At 44.3% G+C, this 17,500-nt stretch overlaps 3 protein-coding genes across 3 annotated transcripts in view; 1 reads left to right on the forward strand and 2 right to left on the reverse strand.

The window, feature by feature from the left end:
• The first annotated feature begins 1,253 nt into the window (after positions 1-1,253).
• agrp (agouti related neuropeptide) lies at positions 1,254-4,439 on the forward strand. The gene is made up of 4 exons (XM_067598648.1): positions 1,254-1,342; positions 3,359-3,546; positions 4,062-4,159; positions 4,235-4,439. Exons 2-4 carry the CDS (start codon positions 3,435-3,437, stop codon positions 4,424-4,426), a joined length of 402 nt encoding a protein of 133 aa, XP_067454749.1. The 5' UTR covers positions 1,254-1,342; positions 3,359-3,434; the 3' UTR covers positions 4,427-4,439.
• Positions 4,440-6,141: 1,702 nt separating this feature from the next.
• On the reverse strand, positions 6,142-8,288 carry LOC137180982 (chymotrypsin A-like). The gene is made up of 7 exons (XM_067586727.1): positions 8,208-8,288; positions 7,806-7,909; positions 7,634-7,713; positions 7,098-7,176; positions 6,837-7,017; positions 6,518-6,651; positions 6,142-6,360 (listed from the first exon to the last, which is right to left on the reverse strand). The coding sequence occupies exons 1-7, from the start codon at positions 8,257-8,259 to the stop codon at positions 6,199-6,201; spliced, it is 792 nt and encodes a 263-aa protein (XP_067442828.1). The 5' UTR covers positions 8,260-8,288; the 3' UTR covers positions 6,142-6,198.
• A 6,531-nt stretch (positions 8,289-14,819) lies between these two features.
• Positions 14,820-17,500, reverse strand: part of LOC137180082 (chymotrypsin B) — a 3,243-nt gene continuing 562 nt past the window's right edge. The window contains exons 3-7 of the mRNA XM_067585675.1: positions 17,431-17,500; positions 16,836-16,917; positions 16,569-16,749; positions 15,332-15,465; positions 14,820-15,110 (exon numbers count right to left, since the gene is read on the reverse strand). The exon at positions 17,431-17,500 is cut by the window's right edge and continues 10 nt beyond it. Coding sequence (XP_067441776.1) covers positions 14,949-15,110; positions 15,332-15,465; positions 16,569-16,749; positions 16,836-16,917; positions 17,431-17,500 — 629 coding nt within the window. The 3' untranslated portion in view covers positions 14,820-14,948. The remainder of the gene's footprint in view (positions 15,111-15,331; positions 15,466-16,568; positions 16,750-16,835; positions 16,918-17,430) is intronic.

Here is a 17,500-nt window from a genome sequence, read left to right on the forward strand (position 1 = left end):
ATTGCATTCTGGTTGTTGATTGGTTAGTGAGGACAGCCTTCCTTGGAGCGTCATTTTACGTGTCATGGCCAATCACAGATTAGCATGGAAAAAAAATTAAATACATTGAGTCCAATGTAAGAGATCCCGCCCTGCAGAGGACAGCAGGCACCCATCCTCTTCTGTCCCCCCCCCCCCCCCCACACACACACACACACTTCACACACACTGCTCTTTCTCCTCTCGCCCTGCAGGTGTCGCTGTTGAAGCATTTTAAACAGAATTTCAATAATGGATTTTTTCCAAAGAAGAGAGAAAAAATACTTTATAAATAATACTGAGATTTGTAATGTTTTATTTCAACCAAATATTCTTTTTTATATTTTGATCTCCCTTTTGCCTCTCAAAAAATAGAGGAGGAGCAACTTCCTCTGCCTCTATGGACCAGCCTCCACTGATACACATACACACACATACACACACACATATACACACACACACACACGTATACACACACACACACACATACATATACACACACATATACACACACACACACGTATACACACACACACACATACATATACACACACATATACACACACACACACGTATACACACACACACACATACATATACACACACACACACGTATACACACACACACACATACATATACACACACATATACACACACACACACGTATACACACACACACACATATATATACACACACACACACACACACACATACGTATACATACACACACACACACACGTATACACACACACACACATACATATACATACACACACACACACACACATGTATACACACACACACACACGTATACACACACACACATGCACACACACACAGACACACGTATACACACACACACACGTATACACACACACACACACGTATACACACACACACATACACACACACACACACACACACACACACACACAGGTGTATCCTTTGGGAAGTTTTGTACTGGATGGCAACGCCCCTTTGATCCAACGTGTTTACTTTTGATCCCCCCCCCTCCCCCCCCACCAGCACCAACATCACTACCAACCGCCCCCCCACCATCAAACCACCCCCACCCGAGGCCCCCCCCTTTAGTCTGCCTCCCTGTTTCTCCGTCATTCTGCAGTTAAAAGCTTCTGATGTTTGTATACGACGTTGTACTGATGAGACGATGACACCCCCCCTCCTCCCCCCTCCCCCCTCCCCTCCTCCCCTCCTCCCCCCCACCCAGACTGGTCACTGGTCATGTGACCTCTCTCCCTCCAGGGGTCTTTAAATCTGCCAGCGTCCCCTCAGAGAGAGAGATGAGAGAGCCACAGCGACAGGTGAGTCACTGCTCTGATCAATCACATCAATAATTCTGATCAGTTATTTTTCATAAAATATAATTTTATATCAGTAAATTCTGCTTAGTGTTAAACAATAAAACATAGAGTCAACGTTCACAAGTAACTGTAAATGTTTTGTACACTTTCTCTTACATGAGAGTAAATTTACATGGATTCATATTATATTGTTTTATATATTATATTATATGATAATATATCTATATCTATATATATATTATATTATATTGTATAATAATATATCTATATCTATATATATTATATTATATTGTTTTATATATTATATTGTATAATAATATATCTATATCTATATATATATTATATTATATTGTATAATAATATATCTATATTATATTATACAATCTGTGTTGTGAAATTCACAATAACATTGTATTTTACAAACTGAAGGTTTCCATCATGTTTTTCAGTAACACTATTTTACAGCTGCTTTAGTTTTATGTTGTTTAATATTTAATGTTTAATGTTTAATGTTTAATATTTAATGTTTTGATTCTAATTGTAAGAATAAAATAAAAAAGTGTTAAATTGATTTAACTGTTAAATACAAACTCGTTACATTCTTATATTATTGTTACTTAATAAATTAGATGTTTAATTCTTAAACTGAGTGAAAATACTTCAGTGTTGCTGTTTGTTAATAAGCTTTAAATTAACACGTTTGAGTTCGTCACAGTGAAAACGATAAAGATTTACAAATTAATATTTCATGACGTATTCTGCCTGATTTATCGATCAATAATTGGAGCGATTGGTGAATTTGATTTTAAGTTCATTTAAATATCTGGAAAAAGAATAAAAATGAATATTTAATGATTCTGATTTCTGTTGTTTGATGCAGAAACAGAATATTTAAATATGAATTTATATTGTTTTAATAGATAAACAGAAACATGTTTGTACCTGCAGCCAGTCTGAAAGAAAACATCTTGTTTATTGATGATAATTATGTAAACATCATTTTCATGCTGAGCAGCACTGATGATACTTCACAGAACATCTGATCACATAGATGGATCAATAACCCTCATAAATGGATCAATAACCCTCATAAATGGATCAATAACCCTCATAGATGGATCAATAACCCTCATAGATGGATCATTAACCCTCATAAATGGATCAATGGATTTAAAGTAACTTTACATCAATGTAGAGCAGGAAAACTGATTATTGTCTGAACTAAACTAAGAAGTTAATCAATGATTCTTCAAGAGTCATTGATTATGAGTCATTGATTAAGAGTCATTGATTATGAGTCATTGATTAAGAGTCATTGATTATGAGTCATTGATTATGAGTCATTGATTAAGAGTCATTGATTATGAGTCATTGATTAAGAGTCATTGATTAAGAGTCATTGATTAAGAGTCATTGATTATGAGTCATTGATTAAGAGTCATTGATTAAGAGTCATTGATTATGAGTCATTGATTATGATCAGCGTTCAGTGTTGGACTTCAGTGATAAAAGTCAGTTTTTAATCTACAGAGACTCAACGTCCTCCATCAGCAGGAAAAACTCTTTAACCCCTTAAACAGCAGAACCCACTCTAGGTAGACCTGGACCTGGACCTGGACCTGGAAATTCACTTTGACTCACAAACGTGAATAAAAACTGTTCTGACAGTTGATGACTGTTTGTGTCTGATCGGAATCAGTATCATTGATCAGGATCAATAATATGTTATTGAAGCAGCAGCAGTAACAGAATAAATCTGTATTGATCTGATGATTGATTCTTTTACTGATGGATAATCTGGCAGCTGTTGGGTTGATCCATATCTCTGATCGGCTCTTCCTTCATGTGATCAGTCATGTGATCGGTTGGCTGCTTGATAAATGAGTGTTATTGATCTCTCATGGCTGGATGATTATTGATTCTGAACATGATTGATTAGACCTGCAGCAGGACGATGTTTGTATCTTCACAACAGGAAATGATTCATGTAACAAGAGTTCTGTTTCCTGCGTTCAGAGACTGTTGGTGAGAAGCCGAGGATTGTGGGTGCTGTAGTTCTTCTTCTTCTTCTCCTGTTTGTGACGGCGGCAGGATGCTGGGCTGTCTGCTGCTCTGCTGCTGCTTCAGTCTGCTGCGTCTCTCCGTCGCTCTGGTTCACGGAAACCTGCGGCTGGACGCCGAGCCCGCCTACCTGTCCGACATCGGTCAGTGATGTCACGGACACCCGTCCAATCAGAGAGCTCGAAACACCACCTGACACACCACAGCGGGCTGATTTCATAATGATGATCACAAAAACAGGATTAAAAATAAATAAAAACGTTTGATAAGAAAAACATTAAAAACAAAAATGATACAAATTCTCCTGAATTATATTTCAGATAAAAAACAGGAAGCAGTAATCGTGTAATAAAACACTTTAATCTGTTTTTGTGACGTTATTTAAACGTTAAATGTAAGTTGACTGAATCAATGTACAGCTGTGTATCGTCTGCATAACGACTGATATTAATACGGCTGTCAGTCATGAATCATAAATACACCTGATCAATTATTGATAATAGAAATAAGTTTACATTCATTTATGTCAAACTGTGTATCTGAGGCTTCACAATAAATCAATTAATAATATAATGAAATGATATTGATTAAATATTAATAAATATATAAATAAATTACATCCACACTTACAATCATCTGTTTGTTTTCTGTCCTGCAGAGAGAAGTCACGCCCCCGACCCTGTGCGTGACCCCGCCCTCTTACCCGTCGACTCCATGGAGGATCACTTCCTGTTGGACGCGGGCTCCTATGACGAGGTGGGTGTGGCCTAAAGAGAGATGAGTCTCACCACAAAGGCTTGAGGCTCACGGTGAATGTTTCCTGTTCCTCAGGACTCCTCGGCAGCCTTGCAGCTGCAGGGTCGGGCCATGCGCTCGCCTCGCCGTTGCATCCCTCACCAGCAGTCGTGTCTGGGTTACCCGCTGCCCTGCTGCGACCCCTGCGACACCTGCTACTGCCGCTTCTTCAACGCCATCTGCTACTGCCGCCGCGTGGGCCACGCCTGCCCGCCGCGACGCACCTGACAGAGCGACGCCGCCCGCGGACTCGCCTGACGGAGTAAATGTGCTGTTTGTGGAATAAATGAATAAATTAATATATTTTCAAACGTCACTTTAACGTGTTTTGTGTCAGTGATTCAAACTCTTCATCAAAATGAGGACGACATGTTGAAATGCTGAACAGGAAGTCCTGTCAGCTGTGTTTTACATCACAAACCTGCTCCAGCGTCGTTTAGAGGAGACGATGACTACTGACGACACACATCACCTTAAACGTCAAACATGAAGAAGAAACAGTTTAAACTCTGAAGTTTAAACTTTTAATTAATGTACAATTAACCAACACTTTACACAGTTAATCATTTCTACATAATGATGGAAGGAATCTAATAACTGCTCCAATTTGTATCATGTGATTATTGATCCACGGCAGCGTCTGTCACACAAACAGACAATTTAAATGTTAATTACTGAACGAACAGAACTGATGTAACGGAGCGATAAAAACAGTCGGACGTGGTTTTCAGGATGAGTGACGTTTTCCTCCCCTCCCCTCCCCTCCCCTCTCCTCCCCTCTCCCCTCTCCCCTCTCCTCTCCTCCCCCCTCCCCTCCCCCCTCCCGTCTCCTCCCCCCTCTCCTCCCCCCTCTCCCCCCCTCTCCATCGCTCAGGATGAGACATTTTCCTGAAGGAGCTGAAACAGAAGAAGAAAAGAAGCTTTTTGGCTCCTGAAGAAAATAATAAAGTTAAAGAGTTTTGTGATTGATTCATGATTCAGTTATTTTTATTTTATGAATAAATATGATCAGATGCTGATCTGCTGTCATCAGATCAGCTGACCAATCAGTAAACACGTTGGATCAAAGGGGCGTTACCATCCGGCAAAAAACTTCCTATAGGATACACCTGAGATTCCTCACTCAGCTCCTCCAGGAGCCTCCCCTCCCCCCTCCCCCCTCTCTCCCCTCTCTCCTCCCCTCGCCCCTCCCCCCTCCCCTCTACTCCCCTCCCCTCTCTCTCCCCTCTCTCCCCTCTCTCCTCCCCTCTCCCCTCCCCCCTCTCCTCTCTCCTCTCCTCGCCCCTCCCCCCTCTCCTCTCTCCTCTCCTCGCCCCTCCCCCCTCTCCTCTCCTCGCCCCTCGCCCCTCCCCTCCTCCCCCCTCTCTCCCCTCTCTCCTCCCCTCTCCCCTCCCCTCTCTCCTCTCTCCTCTCCTCGCCCCTCCCCCCTCCCCTCTCCTCCCCTCCCCTCCTCCCCCCTCTCTCCCCTCTCTCCTCCCCTCTCCCCTCCCCCCTCTCCTCTCTCCTCTCCTCGCCCCTCCCCCCTCCCCCCTGTATGCTAAGCTAAGCTAGCTGTTTTCCCCTGCTTCCAGTCTGTATGCTAAGCTAGCTGTTTTCCCCTGCTTCCAGTCTGTATGCTAAGCTAAGCTAGCTGTTTTCCCCTGCTTCCAGTCTGTATGCTAAGCTAAGCTAGCTGTTTTCCCCTGCTTCCAGTCTGTATGCTAAGCTAAGCTAGGTGTTTTCCCCTGCTTCCAGTCTGTATGCTAAGCTAGCTGTTTTCCCCTGCTTCCAGTCTGTATGCTAAGCTAGCTGTTTTCCCCTGCTTCCAGTCTGTATGCTAAGCTAAGCTAGGTGTTTTTCCCTGCTTCCAGTCTGTATGCTAAGCTAACCTTTCGGACTCCCAGCAGCATCATGTAAAAACAGTTTTTTCGGATTGATGTGAATAAATGAGAACGAGTCGTGTGTTTCAGATTCTGCGTGTTTTATTGATCTTTATGTTGAAAATGAAACTGGTGTTTCGCTCAGTTGGCGGCGATGGTCTGGTCCACCCAGGCACGCAGCTCGGTGACGCGGGCGTACACGCCGGGCATTGTGGGAGTGCAGGTGCCGCTCCCCCAGGACACGATACCGACCAGAGTCCAGGCGCCGGCCTTCTCACAGACCAGAGGACCACCAGAGTCGCCCTGAAAACAAACACACACAAATAAATAAACACACAAACAAACAAATGACAAACATCGGTGATCGCTACATGTTAGCACGTCCAGCCTATTTAGATCATTTAACGTGTTGCTAATATGTTGTCAACATGTCTGTCGGCGGTTAGCATGCGGCACCCACCATGCAGCTGGAGGCTCCGGCGGCTCCGGCGCAGATCATCAGGTTGCTGATCTTGTTGCCCCAGTAACGCTTGCACTGGTCATTGGTCAGCAGAGGGAGGGAGGCCTGCTGCAGCAGGGGGGGGGTGTCAGGAGCTGCAACACAACAACACGTCACACTGATGTCTACCTGCTGCATGCTGCCCCCGGTGGTCAAAGCACGCCATGTTTCCTGTGTCAGCGCTCCCCGTAGAGGTCTGAGAAGCTGCACAGGTGAGCTCTCAGCAGGTGTAAAGCACTAATAATAATAATAATAACGATAATAATAATAATATAGTCACCGTTGTAGCGCGTCAGGCCCCAGCCGGTGGTCACGCACTTCATGCCTCCGGGGAAGTTGTCTGCGGTCTCGGCCAGGCACACGGGGGAAACACGCACGTTCAACTGGGCGGGGCTGGCCAGCTTGATGAGCAGGATGTCGTTGTTGATGGTGAAGCCGTTGTAGCGGGGGTGCTTGAACACCTGACAGGAAATGAAACTGTTAGCGGGTGAACACGCAGGAGCTCACGAGACGTGATGAAGTCCTGCTGCTTGTCGCTCACCTTGCCGACCTTCATCACCTGGACGTCCTCGGCGTTGGAGGAACGGTCGTGTTCTCCGAGGACCACGCGGTGGTATGTCCTGCAGAAAGATATGTGAGTGAAACCAGGCAACAACAAACAACAACAACAACAAACAACAACAACAAAAAACACCTGAAAAACACCTGAGCGACGGGAGGCGGAGCCTAACGTCAGCTGATCATACGGCAGGTTTAACTGCATTTAAAGTAAACATCATCTCAATGTATCAATAAGCTGCATGTTCTCATCTAAAACCATAATTATTCAACAATTTCCATAAAAATGTTTGATCGAGTTCGAGCTCAGCTTGAGGACTTGTTGCTACGACGACAGTTTAAAATACATTTGAATCCAAAACTGAAAAAATCAAATAATTTCTGTCGAATCATCAACAATTAAATCAAAATAAGTCAGAACTCAAAACCTCAGTTACAGTGATGGTGAGGTGACAGGTGACAGGTGAGGGTTAAAGGTTAAAGGTTAAAGGTTAAAGGTTAAAGGTCGCCGGTGCTTACTTGACGTTGCAGTGAGCGGCGGTCACAACCCAGTTCTCGCTGATGAGGGAGCCTCCGCAGAAGTGGAAGCCGGTGTAATCCTGAAAAAACCAGATGTTCATGAACACAACCTGCCTGTGAGTGTGTGTGTGTGTGTGTGTGTGTGTGTGTGTGTGTGTGTGTGTGTGTGTACCTGCAGGGACACCTGCCAGGGCCAGGAGTGAGGCACCGCCTCCTCGCCGTTCACGATACGGGAGTAACCCGTGATGACGGGGGGGATGGCGGGAGTGCCGCAACCTGGTGACATCATCATAAAGACATCATTAACAACAACATGAGTCAGGAAGTTTGTTCCTGATCTTTGGAAACACATGAAACACCTCAGTAAGAAACGATCGTTAATTAGATCAATACTCTTAAACTGATCAGCCAATAAACGTATTGATCTCAGACTGCGTCCAGGTTTAAATGTATTTTTCTTTATATTTTTATTCACGATTGTTTTTGTTTCTTTTTATTTCTGGTTTCTTGTAACCGTGGTTACCAAATATTAAATCAATCAATAAATAGTTTGTAAATTAAAAAACGGTCTCACCGTAGGCGGCGCCGGCGAAGGCGAGGCAGGAGAGGATCCAGAGGAAGGCCATGGCTCGAACATGAAAGCTCCGTCTGAGAGACAAGCTTTTATACCCGCAGGGAGCGACGGGATTGGATGGGACAGGAGGGACGTGGCGGCGCGCTGAGGCGCGTTATCAGACGGTGAGAGTTCGGACAGGTGGAGAATTTTCCACCTGACAAAGCACAAACATGTTGAAACAACATGAAGCTGCAACAGATCGCTGAGTATGAATCTGTAAAAACATCCAACAGTTCGCTTCATTAATTCAGATTAATTAACTCGTTAACATCAGATATTTGATTTTATCTGACGTCAGAAAACAGAAACTGACCCGCGCTGCTCAGAAACAAAACAACAAGAAAGACATGAAGGAGAAAAAGAGACAAATCATAAAAAAGTTAATAAATATTTTTTAAAAATTAAAGTAATTAATGAAATAAAGAGAAAGAGTCCATCTGTCTTCTTCTACTGCACAGATTCTGGGTTTCTGGGAAACAGGAAGCTGAAATATAAAATCTACTATATTATTGTAGTCAGACATATATCTGTCTTCCTCCTCCTCCTCCTCCTCTTCATCCTCTTCATCCTCTTCCCCGTCCTGAGCCTGCATCCTTCTCTGACAGCTGATATTATCATGTTTATATGGAACATTAAGTTACAACATTATTTGTTTTTATCATTGTTTAACAGTATATTCAGGCCCACTGAAATTCATTTAAATCTATTTAGTCCTGAATGAGTTTAGTTTCTTACCCAGAATGCACTGCTTCTCCTGGAACACGGCCTGCACCATGGATCACGTCTCCAGGTTGAGACCATGTGACTCGAAGCTGTCGTACAGCCTGAGACTCGTTCACGCAGCGCGGCGCGGCTGAGTCAGTGATGTTGTTGTGATTCTCATCCACTGATGATGTTTTCTTCTGAACTTCATACCGAGCAGGTGTGAGGGCGCTCGGGGGGGCAGACGCCCTCTCTTGCACCTCTGACGCCTGTTTTCCTACTGACATATGTGCAATAATAAAGTTGACCCGTGCAGTCTGTCCTTTTATAGGATAATAATAATAAACTGTCCTTTTTTCAGATATGTAAGAATCTTTTTCCTTTAAAAACATTTTAGCAACATGTTTCTATCATATATGTTTGAATCAGTTGTAAGACGTTGTTAACTAATTTCCTGCCTGCTTTGTCATTATTACATTCTGATTGGTTCCTGTGTTAACTTCAGTGACTGATATAAAACACACATCAGACAAACATAAAATAAGCCAAACAGACTCACAGTGAACACTGACTCGCCTTCCCCTCACTTCACACAGAACATAAAGTCATAAAGTTAAACTTCCAGTGTAGTTACATAACTTTATACAACAAAAACAAGTTGTGTTAGAAATAATACAGGCCAACGTCCAACTGGTGCTGTTTATTATACTGGAATATAGAGAACAAACCACTGTGACAACCCGGCTGCTTCCTTCTCAAACGCAAAATATCCTAAACTGTGCTGGAATTTAACGGATATGAAAAGTAAATCAAATCTTCCTCGTTCAATGAAAAGCAAACAAAAAGCCCAGAAGTACAACGTCCATATTTACAGCTTTATTTATGTGTTCATTGATAACTACACCAGCAGCAGCTGACTGATCCTGTTACACTGTGAGCTTCGATCAGACTGATCAACTGACTGCTGAGAGCTGCTAACAGCAGGATTCATGTTTCTCAGGTTCTTCCAGACTGTCTGTTTCTTTCTTCTTGCTGCAGCTGACTCGGCTTCGTCCCGCAGGAAGCGGACCGATGTGTCTCGGTCTTCAGACGCTTGCAGACGCAGCGTCTGCGCGATGGATCTCGTATCAGCTTTTATATCCGACGCTTCACTCGACAGAGTTTTCAGAAGTCAGTTTCCTCTCTGACGGCAGAGATTCTGACGTGAAAGTGTCGTCAGTTCTTCCTGTGGTCGCTGGTTCTGGTTCACCAGTTTCTTCATCATCGTTCTTGCCTTTAACAGTTTCAGAGACTTGATACCGTTAGCCAGCATGTTCTCATTAGGAGGAATCTCTGATGTCGCAGGAGACTCCGCCATCTTGTTCTCGGTGTTTCTCTGACGCTGTTCGGCGCCGCGGCTAGCCGAGCGGCGGCTAGCCGAGCGGCGGCTAACCATGCGGCGGCTAGCAGAGCGGCGGCTAACCGAACGGCGGCTAACCGAGCGGCGGCTAATCGTGCGGCGGCTAAAGACGTTACAGATTAATTTATTAATATATATTATTATCAGTCACTCATGGTGAGTTTCTGTAAATCTGGTTCACATAAGCTGCTGTTGGTTAGTCATTGTGTGTGTGTGTGTGTGTGTGTTAGTGTTAGTGTGTGTGTGTGTGTGTGTTAGTGTGTGTGTGTGTGTGTGTTCGTGTGTGTGTGTGTGTGTGTTCGTGTGTGTGTGTTAGTGTAAGTGTGTGTGTGTGTGTGTGTGTTAGTGTGTGTATGTGTGTGTATGTGTGTGTGTGTTAGTGTTAGTGTGTGTGTGTGTGTTAGTGTGTGTGTGTGTGTGTGTGTGTGTGTGTGTATGTGTGTGTGTGTGTGTGTATGTGTGTGTATGTGTGTGTTAGTGTGTGTGTATGTGTGTGTATGTGTGTGTGTGTTAGTGTTAGTGTGTGTGTGTGTTAGTGTGTGTGTGTGTGTGTGTGTTAGTGTGTTGAAGGTCGGTTGGATGAAACATGTGTGTGTTTCCCAGCAGCAGCAGCAGCGGCGGTGGGGGCGGTGGGGGGGGTGGGGGGGTGGTGGGGGGCGGTCGGAGGCGGTGGGGGCGGTGGTGGCGGTGGAGGCGGTGGGGGGGGTGGGGGGGTGGTGGGGGGCGGTCGGAGGCGGTGGGGGCGGTGGGGGCGGTGGAGGCGGTGGAGGCGGTGGTGGCGGTGGAGGCGGTGGGGGCAGTGGGGGGGCGGTGGGGGGCGGTGGGGGCAGTGGGGGGGCGGTGGGGGGCAGTGGAGGCGGTGGGGGCAGTGGGGGGCGGTGTTGCATCATGGGAACACATGAAGTGTGATAACAACAGTCGAACATCCAGTTTTTACTGAACAAACCAATGATTAGAGTCAGAGGAGTCTCCTCTGATCAATAATCAATAACATGTTTCAGAGTTCTGTTGTTTTACTTCATTAATATTATTTTATTTCACAGCGTTACTGTAGATTTATAATGTTATTAAATATTTACTGTTAATCTGATCCCAGTAACATGTTACTGAATACACTCACATGCTGTCGATTAAATAACATTAATGCTGACGACTGGCTATTATTATTATTATTATTATTATTAATAATAAATATTATTATTATTATTATTATTATTATTATTATTGTTATTATTATTATTATTATTATTATTATTATTATTATTATTATTATTATTGAATATTATTATTATTATTATTAATTATTATTATTATTATTAATTATTATTATTATTGTTGTTGTTGTTGTTGTTGTTGTTATTATTAAATATTATTATTATTACTGTAAACTAAATCAACGTCCTATGAAAGTATGTTAACTAGAAGATTAGAGACACATGACGCAGATTAAAATGATTTTCTGTTCATGAAAACCAGTAAAGCCGTTAATCAACATTTATAAATGAGTTAAAACACACCTGAACAGTTTAATTACATGCTGCAGTATCAGTAGTACAGGTTGCAGTATTAGTAGTACAGGTTGCAGTATTAGTAGTACAGGTTGCAGTACTAGTAGTCCTGCAGTAGTCCTGAACAGTTAATTAGTCCTGAACAGTTAATTAGTCCTGAGCCACTCTCCCAGTTTGTGGGTCACAGCCCCCAGTGCTCCCATTACCACTGACACCACTGTTGCCTTCACTCCTCACATCTTTTCTAGCTCCTCTTGGTGTTTATCGATCTTCTCGTGTTCCTTCTTCTTGATGTTGCTGTCGCTGGGGATCTACGTCTATCACCGCTGCCTTCTTCTGTTGTTGATCAACATGATGTCCGGTTGGTTCACCATCACCAGCTTGTCAGTCTGGATCTGGATCAGTCTGGATCTGGATCAGTCTGGATCTGGATCAGTCAGGATCTTGGCTCGGTCATTCTCAACCACCTTAGAAGGTGTCTTCCATTGTGACCTTGAGACCTCCAGCCCATACTCAGTGCAGATGTTCCTGTTCCTGTTTATATATATAAAACTGAGACTACATTTATAGTGTCTATATATTTCATATCCTGTATATGTACCTGACAGTTGATGATGATGATGTTTTAACTCCTGCTTGTTTCTGGCGTGTTTTTAAAGCTGCCGTGTGGGATATTTGTCTCCCTCTTCTGGCGGTGACAGTAATTACATCGCTGACATGCTAACGTCCGCCGTAGCCGACTCTGTCGCTAATGTAGCGGCTGTAAAATGGTGGATAAATTGTTCTGAGCATCAAAATGACTCGTTTCACTGTCAGAATTTGATCCATCCAATAACGTTTGGAAAGTCTAGAAGAAATTATTTTTATCTCTATTCAAGTTAGCAGAGAAGAAGTTAGCTAGCTCAGCCGGCGGAGGTCTCTGGTCGCCCTGACACGAAAATTAAAAACTGAGACGTACAGAGAGATTTATGCGTCAACTCAGAAAATCTGCTGCAAACAAACAAGACAATTACATCTGATTGACAAGAGCCGTGACACTGTTTACATAAAAGTTGGTAAACTCTTCAAGTAAAGGCGTGGACTGCCCGTCCACCTCAAGGTGTAATTATCAGTCTTTACAGCTTGATGCACCTGGTGTGGAAGTTAGTATGCACACAGACTATCTCAGTGGGCTTTTCAGTGCAGTACAGTGCATGTGTCAACCTGTCCCTTTATTTCATGATGAAATATACCAAAATAATAAAGGAAAAGGAGGGAACGACACCACACAAATACTTTGAATATAAAGGGGGGAAGAGGACTAAGTGCTGAGTGTAAGGGATCGATGGATCGTCCGAATGGAGTCGGCCTCAGTGATGACAGTAATAATGATGAAGAGGTCAAACACAGCTGTGACTTCATCCTGAAACTACAACAGTAAATAGAAATAATAACTAAACTCTCTGTCACCGAGGACACACAAACATCAGGCTGATGACATCATCAGCTGTGATGATGTTGAATAGTTAATGAGAGTGCAGGTCAAAGGTCACAGCTGATAAATGTATTGAACAGGATGTTCACCTGTCAGCGGCTTCATTCTGAGAAAAAATGCAAAGTAGATTCAACATGGCCGCCCCAGGGACCGTTGGGAAAGCGCTCGAGTCTGAACCAGAATCAACTTTTGCTGAAACTCAATCCAACGTCACGCTGCAGTGGCCAATCACGTAAGCCGATGATCAGACCGAAGACGCCCACGGCAAGAAGAACCTTGTTTACTTGTTTACTTTGTTGTTGGCTTCATTTTAAAAAAGCCACACACCTGTTTCACACCGGCTATGTTCTAAAACACAAATAAACAAGCCCACACCCCCCACACCACCCTGCAGGAAGCTGCACATGGCTGGATGTGGTGTGAATGCAGCCTTTGTGCTGCTGATCCGGCTCCTTCAGCTGTGTTGAAGTGTAACAAACATCTGAGGACTGAACTCATTTATTTCAGTAAATAAAGTCTGAAAGAAGCTTTAGAGTGAAAATAAAACATCCAGCAGCTGAATATTCAGACGTCATGTCTGCTGGATGTAAACTGAAATTATAAAGAACCAAAGATCAAACCTTCAGTAATTATTGACACTACTGATGATCAATGCTTCACAAACACAAACTATAATGTGATCATGTGTTTTTACTTGTTCTGCTGCAGTGCAGATTAGCCAGGCTGGGGCTAATGCTAACCAAAGAGGTGTTTATGTTACATTTGGGTTGTTAGTTTTTTTAAAACACTGACAAACATCAATATTATCACGTGAATAGACAAAACAAAGGACCAAAGACAGAACACCTCCAGTAATTATTGACTCTGTTCATATGATAATAGTTTTGCTAGATGTTTGCTAACATGTTAGCCACACAGCGTCTTTATGGTGTGACGTGTTGACAGAATAGTTCTACTACAGGTTTCAGTGCAGTTTATTTGCAGAGTGCTGTTTTGCGTTGCTGCTGCTCTGTTTGATTGTTCTCTTTGGAGATTGAATAGTTTATGTTCTAATCTTTAACGCATATTGTTCACTGTTATGTTACCCAGAAGTTATGTGTTGTTATGACCCTTTATGTGTTGTGGATTTTAACTTTTTAAATTTGGCACAGTTTGTATTGTTGCAGGCCGCCCTGTGTCATGTGACCCACATAACGCTGCAGGGATTTCCCCGTGTAAACTCTGTTTGCATGTTTAGGAGCAGAGCTGCAGCAGAATGGATATTAAATATATTAAATTATCTTCTGCAGTTTGTTTAGTCACCCAATCTCATGCAGCTTTTTACTTTGCCCACCAGGTGGCGCTGTCTGGCCTTTTGGATATTGTTGTTCATGGTTTTGAGGAGATATGTTCCCCACTTCCATTACATGTAGTGATCTAGCGCCCCCTGCTGTGTGTTCTCAGCTCTGTGCGACACAAACTCAAACAGCAACAACAAACACAGTCGGTGATGTTCAGACGGTTTTATTGTCATCTAGTGTCCGGTCTCTGCCGGGGGAACGCCGGGCCTGGGGGGGGTCAGGGTCGGGGGTCAGGATGGGTTCGGTAGGAGGGGTCAGGAGATTTGCTTGGACCAATTAGTTGGCGGCGAGGATCTGGTCGACCCAGCTGCGGAGCTCAGTGACACGGGCGTAGACGGCGGGGGTGGAGGTGGAGCAACGGCTGCTTCCCCAGGAGACGATTCCCACCAGAGTCCAGGCATTGTCCTTCTCACAGACCAGAGGGCCGCCAGAGTCGCCCTGGAAACAACAAACAACAACAACAACAGCGTCAGGAGATGAAGGAACGAGGTCTGAAGACAGGAAAACAAGAAGTCCTGAAATAAAAACCAGAAGTGGTGACCAACAGAAGAAAAAACACACTATAGGAACTACAGGAAGAGTAGCTGTTGCCTTGGTAACAACTAATGGCGATCCAAATAAACAACAAACAATAAACAGGTGTGTGGGTGGGGCCTCACCATGCAGGATGTGGCTCCGGCTCCTCCGGCACAGATCATGACGTCGGAGATGTTGCTGCCCCAGTGTCTCTTACACTCCTCGTTGGACAGCAGAGGCAGAGCGGCCTGCTGCAGCTTGTTGGGAGTACTGGGAGCTGTGGGACACATGCGGCACAAAACACTCAAACACGCACTGCACTTCCTTCTTCTTCAGATTTGATTTTAATACATTATTTTATACCCTAAAGGCCTTTTTCTGCATATTTCTACAATATTTAATAAACAAAACTGAACCAGAGTGGCTGCACTGCTGCTAGTTCAGGCTAGCCTCAGCTAAAGCTAACATGACCATATAACGGTACCGCGATGATGTAACGGTTCCGTGATGATGTGTACAGATGTGTAACGGTTCCGTGATGATGCAACGGTACCGTGATGATGTGTACAGGTGTGTAACGGTACCGTGATGATGTAACGGTACCGTGATGATGTAACGGTACCGTGACGATCTAACGGTACCGTGAATATGTAACGGTACCGTGAATATGTAACGGTACCGTGATGATGTAACGGTACTGTGATGATGTGTACAGATGTGTAACGGTTCCGTGATGATGCAACGGTACCGTGATGATGTAACGGTACCGTGATGATGTAACGGTACCGTGATGATGTAACGGTTCCGTGATGATGTGTACAGATGTGTAACGGTTCCGTGATGATGCAACGGTACCGTGATGATGTGTACAGGTGTGTAACGGTACCGTGACGATCTAACGGTACCGTGATGATGTAACGGTACCGTGATGATGTAACGGTTCCGTGATGATGTGTACAGATGTGTAACGGTTCCGTGATGATGCAACGGTACCGTGATGATGTGTACAGGTGTGTAACGGTACCGTGATGATGTAACGGTACCGTGATGATGTAACGGTACCGTGACGATCTAACGGTACCGTGAATATGTAACGGTACCGTGAATATGTAACGGTACCGTGATGATGTAACGGTACTGTGATGATGTGTACAGATGTGTAACGGTACCGTGACGATCTAACGGTACCGTGATGATGTAACGGTACCGTGATGATGTAACGGTACTGTGATGATGTGTACAGATGTGTAACGGTACCGTGACGATCTAACGGTACCGTGATGATGTAACGGTACCGTGATGATGTAACGGTACCGTGATGATGTGTACAGATGTGTAACGGTTCCGTGATGATGTAACGGTACCGTGATGATGTCTCACCGTTGTAGCGGGTCAGACCCCAGCCGGAGGTGACGCAGGTCATGCCGGGGGCGAACACGTCGGCGGACTCGGCCAGGCAGACGGGGGACACGTTGGTGCCCAGGCGGGCGGGCGTGGCCAGCTTAATGAGGGTGATGTCATTGTTGATGGTGCGGGGGTTCCACCTGGGGTGAGTGAACACCTGAGGGGGGGGGGGGGGCAGGGGGAGGGGTTAGCGGAGGACGAAGGTATGTTCTGAAAGCTGATTGGCTGACAGGCGGTTCTCACCTTGGCGGGCTTCAGCACCTGGACGTCCTCGTTGGAGCCGTAGCCCTTATCGTGTTCTCCGGCGACGACGCGGTGGTAGGTCCTGACAGGAAACACAGAAACACGTTTACACATCGTCAGTGACTGTAAACAACGTAAAAACTCAACGTGTTTTTTACACAACGTTACCAAACAAAACCTCCGTCTGCATTAAAAACAAGATTTACTCCCCTGAGTTCGTCTTCTCAGGCAGATTTCACCGCCAGCACTAAAAACTGTACTGAAGCTCTTTTTTTTAAAAACAAACATAAATGTCTGTGATGTGTTTTAAAGTCTTCAGTAGGAACCAAAAGGCTCTAAAATCCACCCAAATAAACTTTATATACAGTAAGTATTTAAACCAGCATAATAATAATAAATAAATATAAATAAATGAAGCTACTTTATGTAAAATGCAGCAGTCGGATCAGTGAGTGAACCGTCTCTGAGCTCGGAGCCGACAGCCTCCGACGGAGGAGGGAAGGAGGAAAGTATTCAGAGACGGACTGACTGATTCATCTCTGCCGCCGTGTCGTGTCGCGTCGTGTCGTGTCGTGTCGCGTCGTGTCGTACTGACCTGACGTTGCAGTGAGCGGCGGTCACCACCCAGTTCTCATTGATCAGAGATCCTCCACAGAAGTGGAAGC

The sequence above is a fragment of the Thunnus thynnus genome, chromosome 1, assembly GCF_963924715.1.
Source record: "Thunnus thynnus chromosome 1, fThuThy2.1, whole genome shotgun sequence".
In the NCBI taxonomy this organism is placed as follows: Eukaryota; Metazoa; Chordata; class Actinopteri; order Scombriformes; family Scombridae; genus Thunnus; species Thunnus thynnus.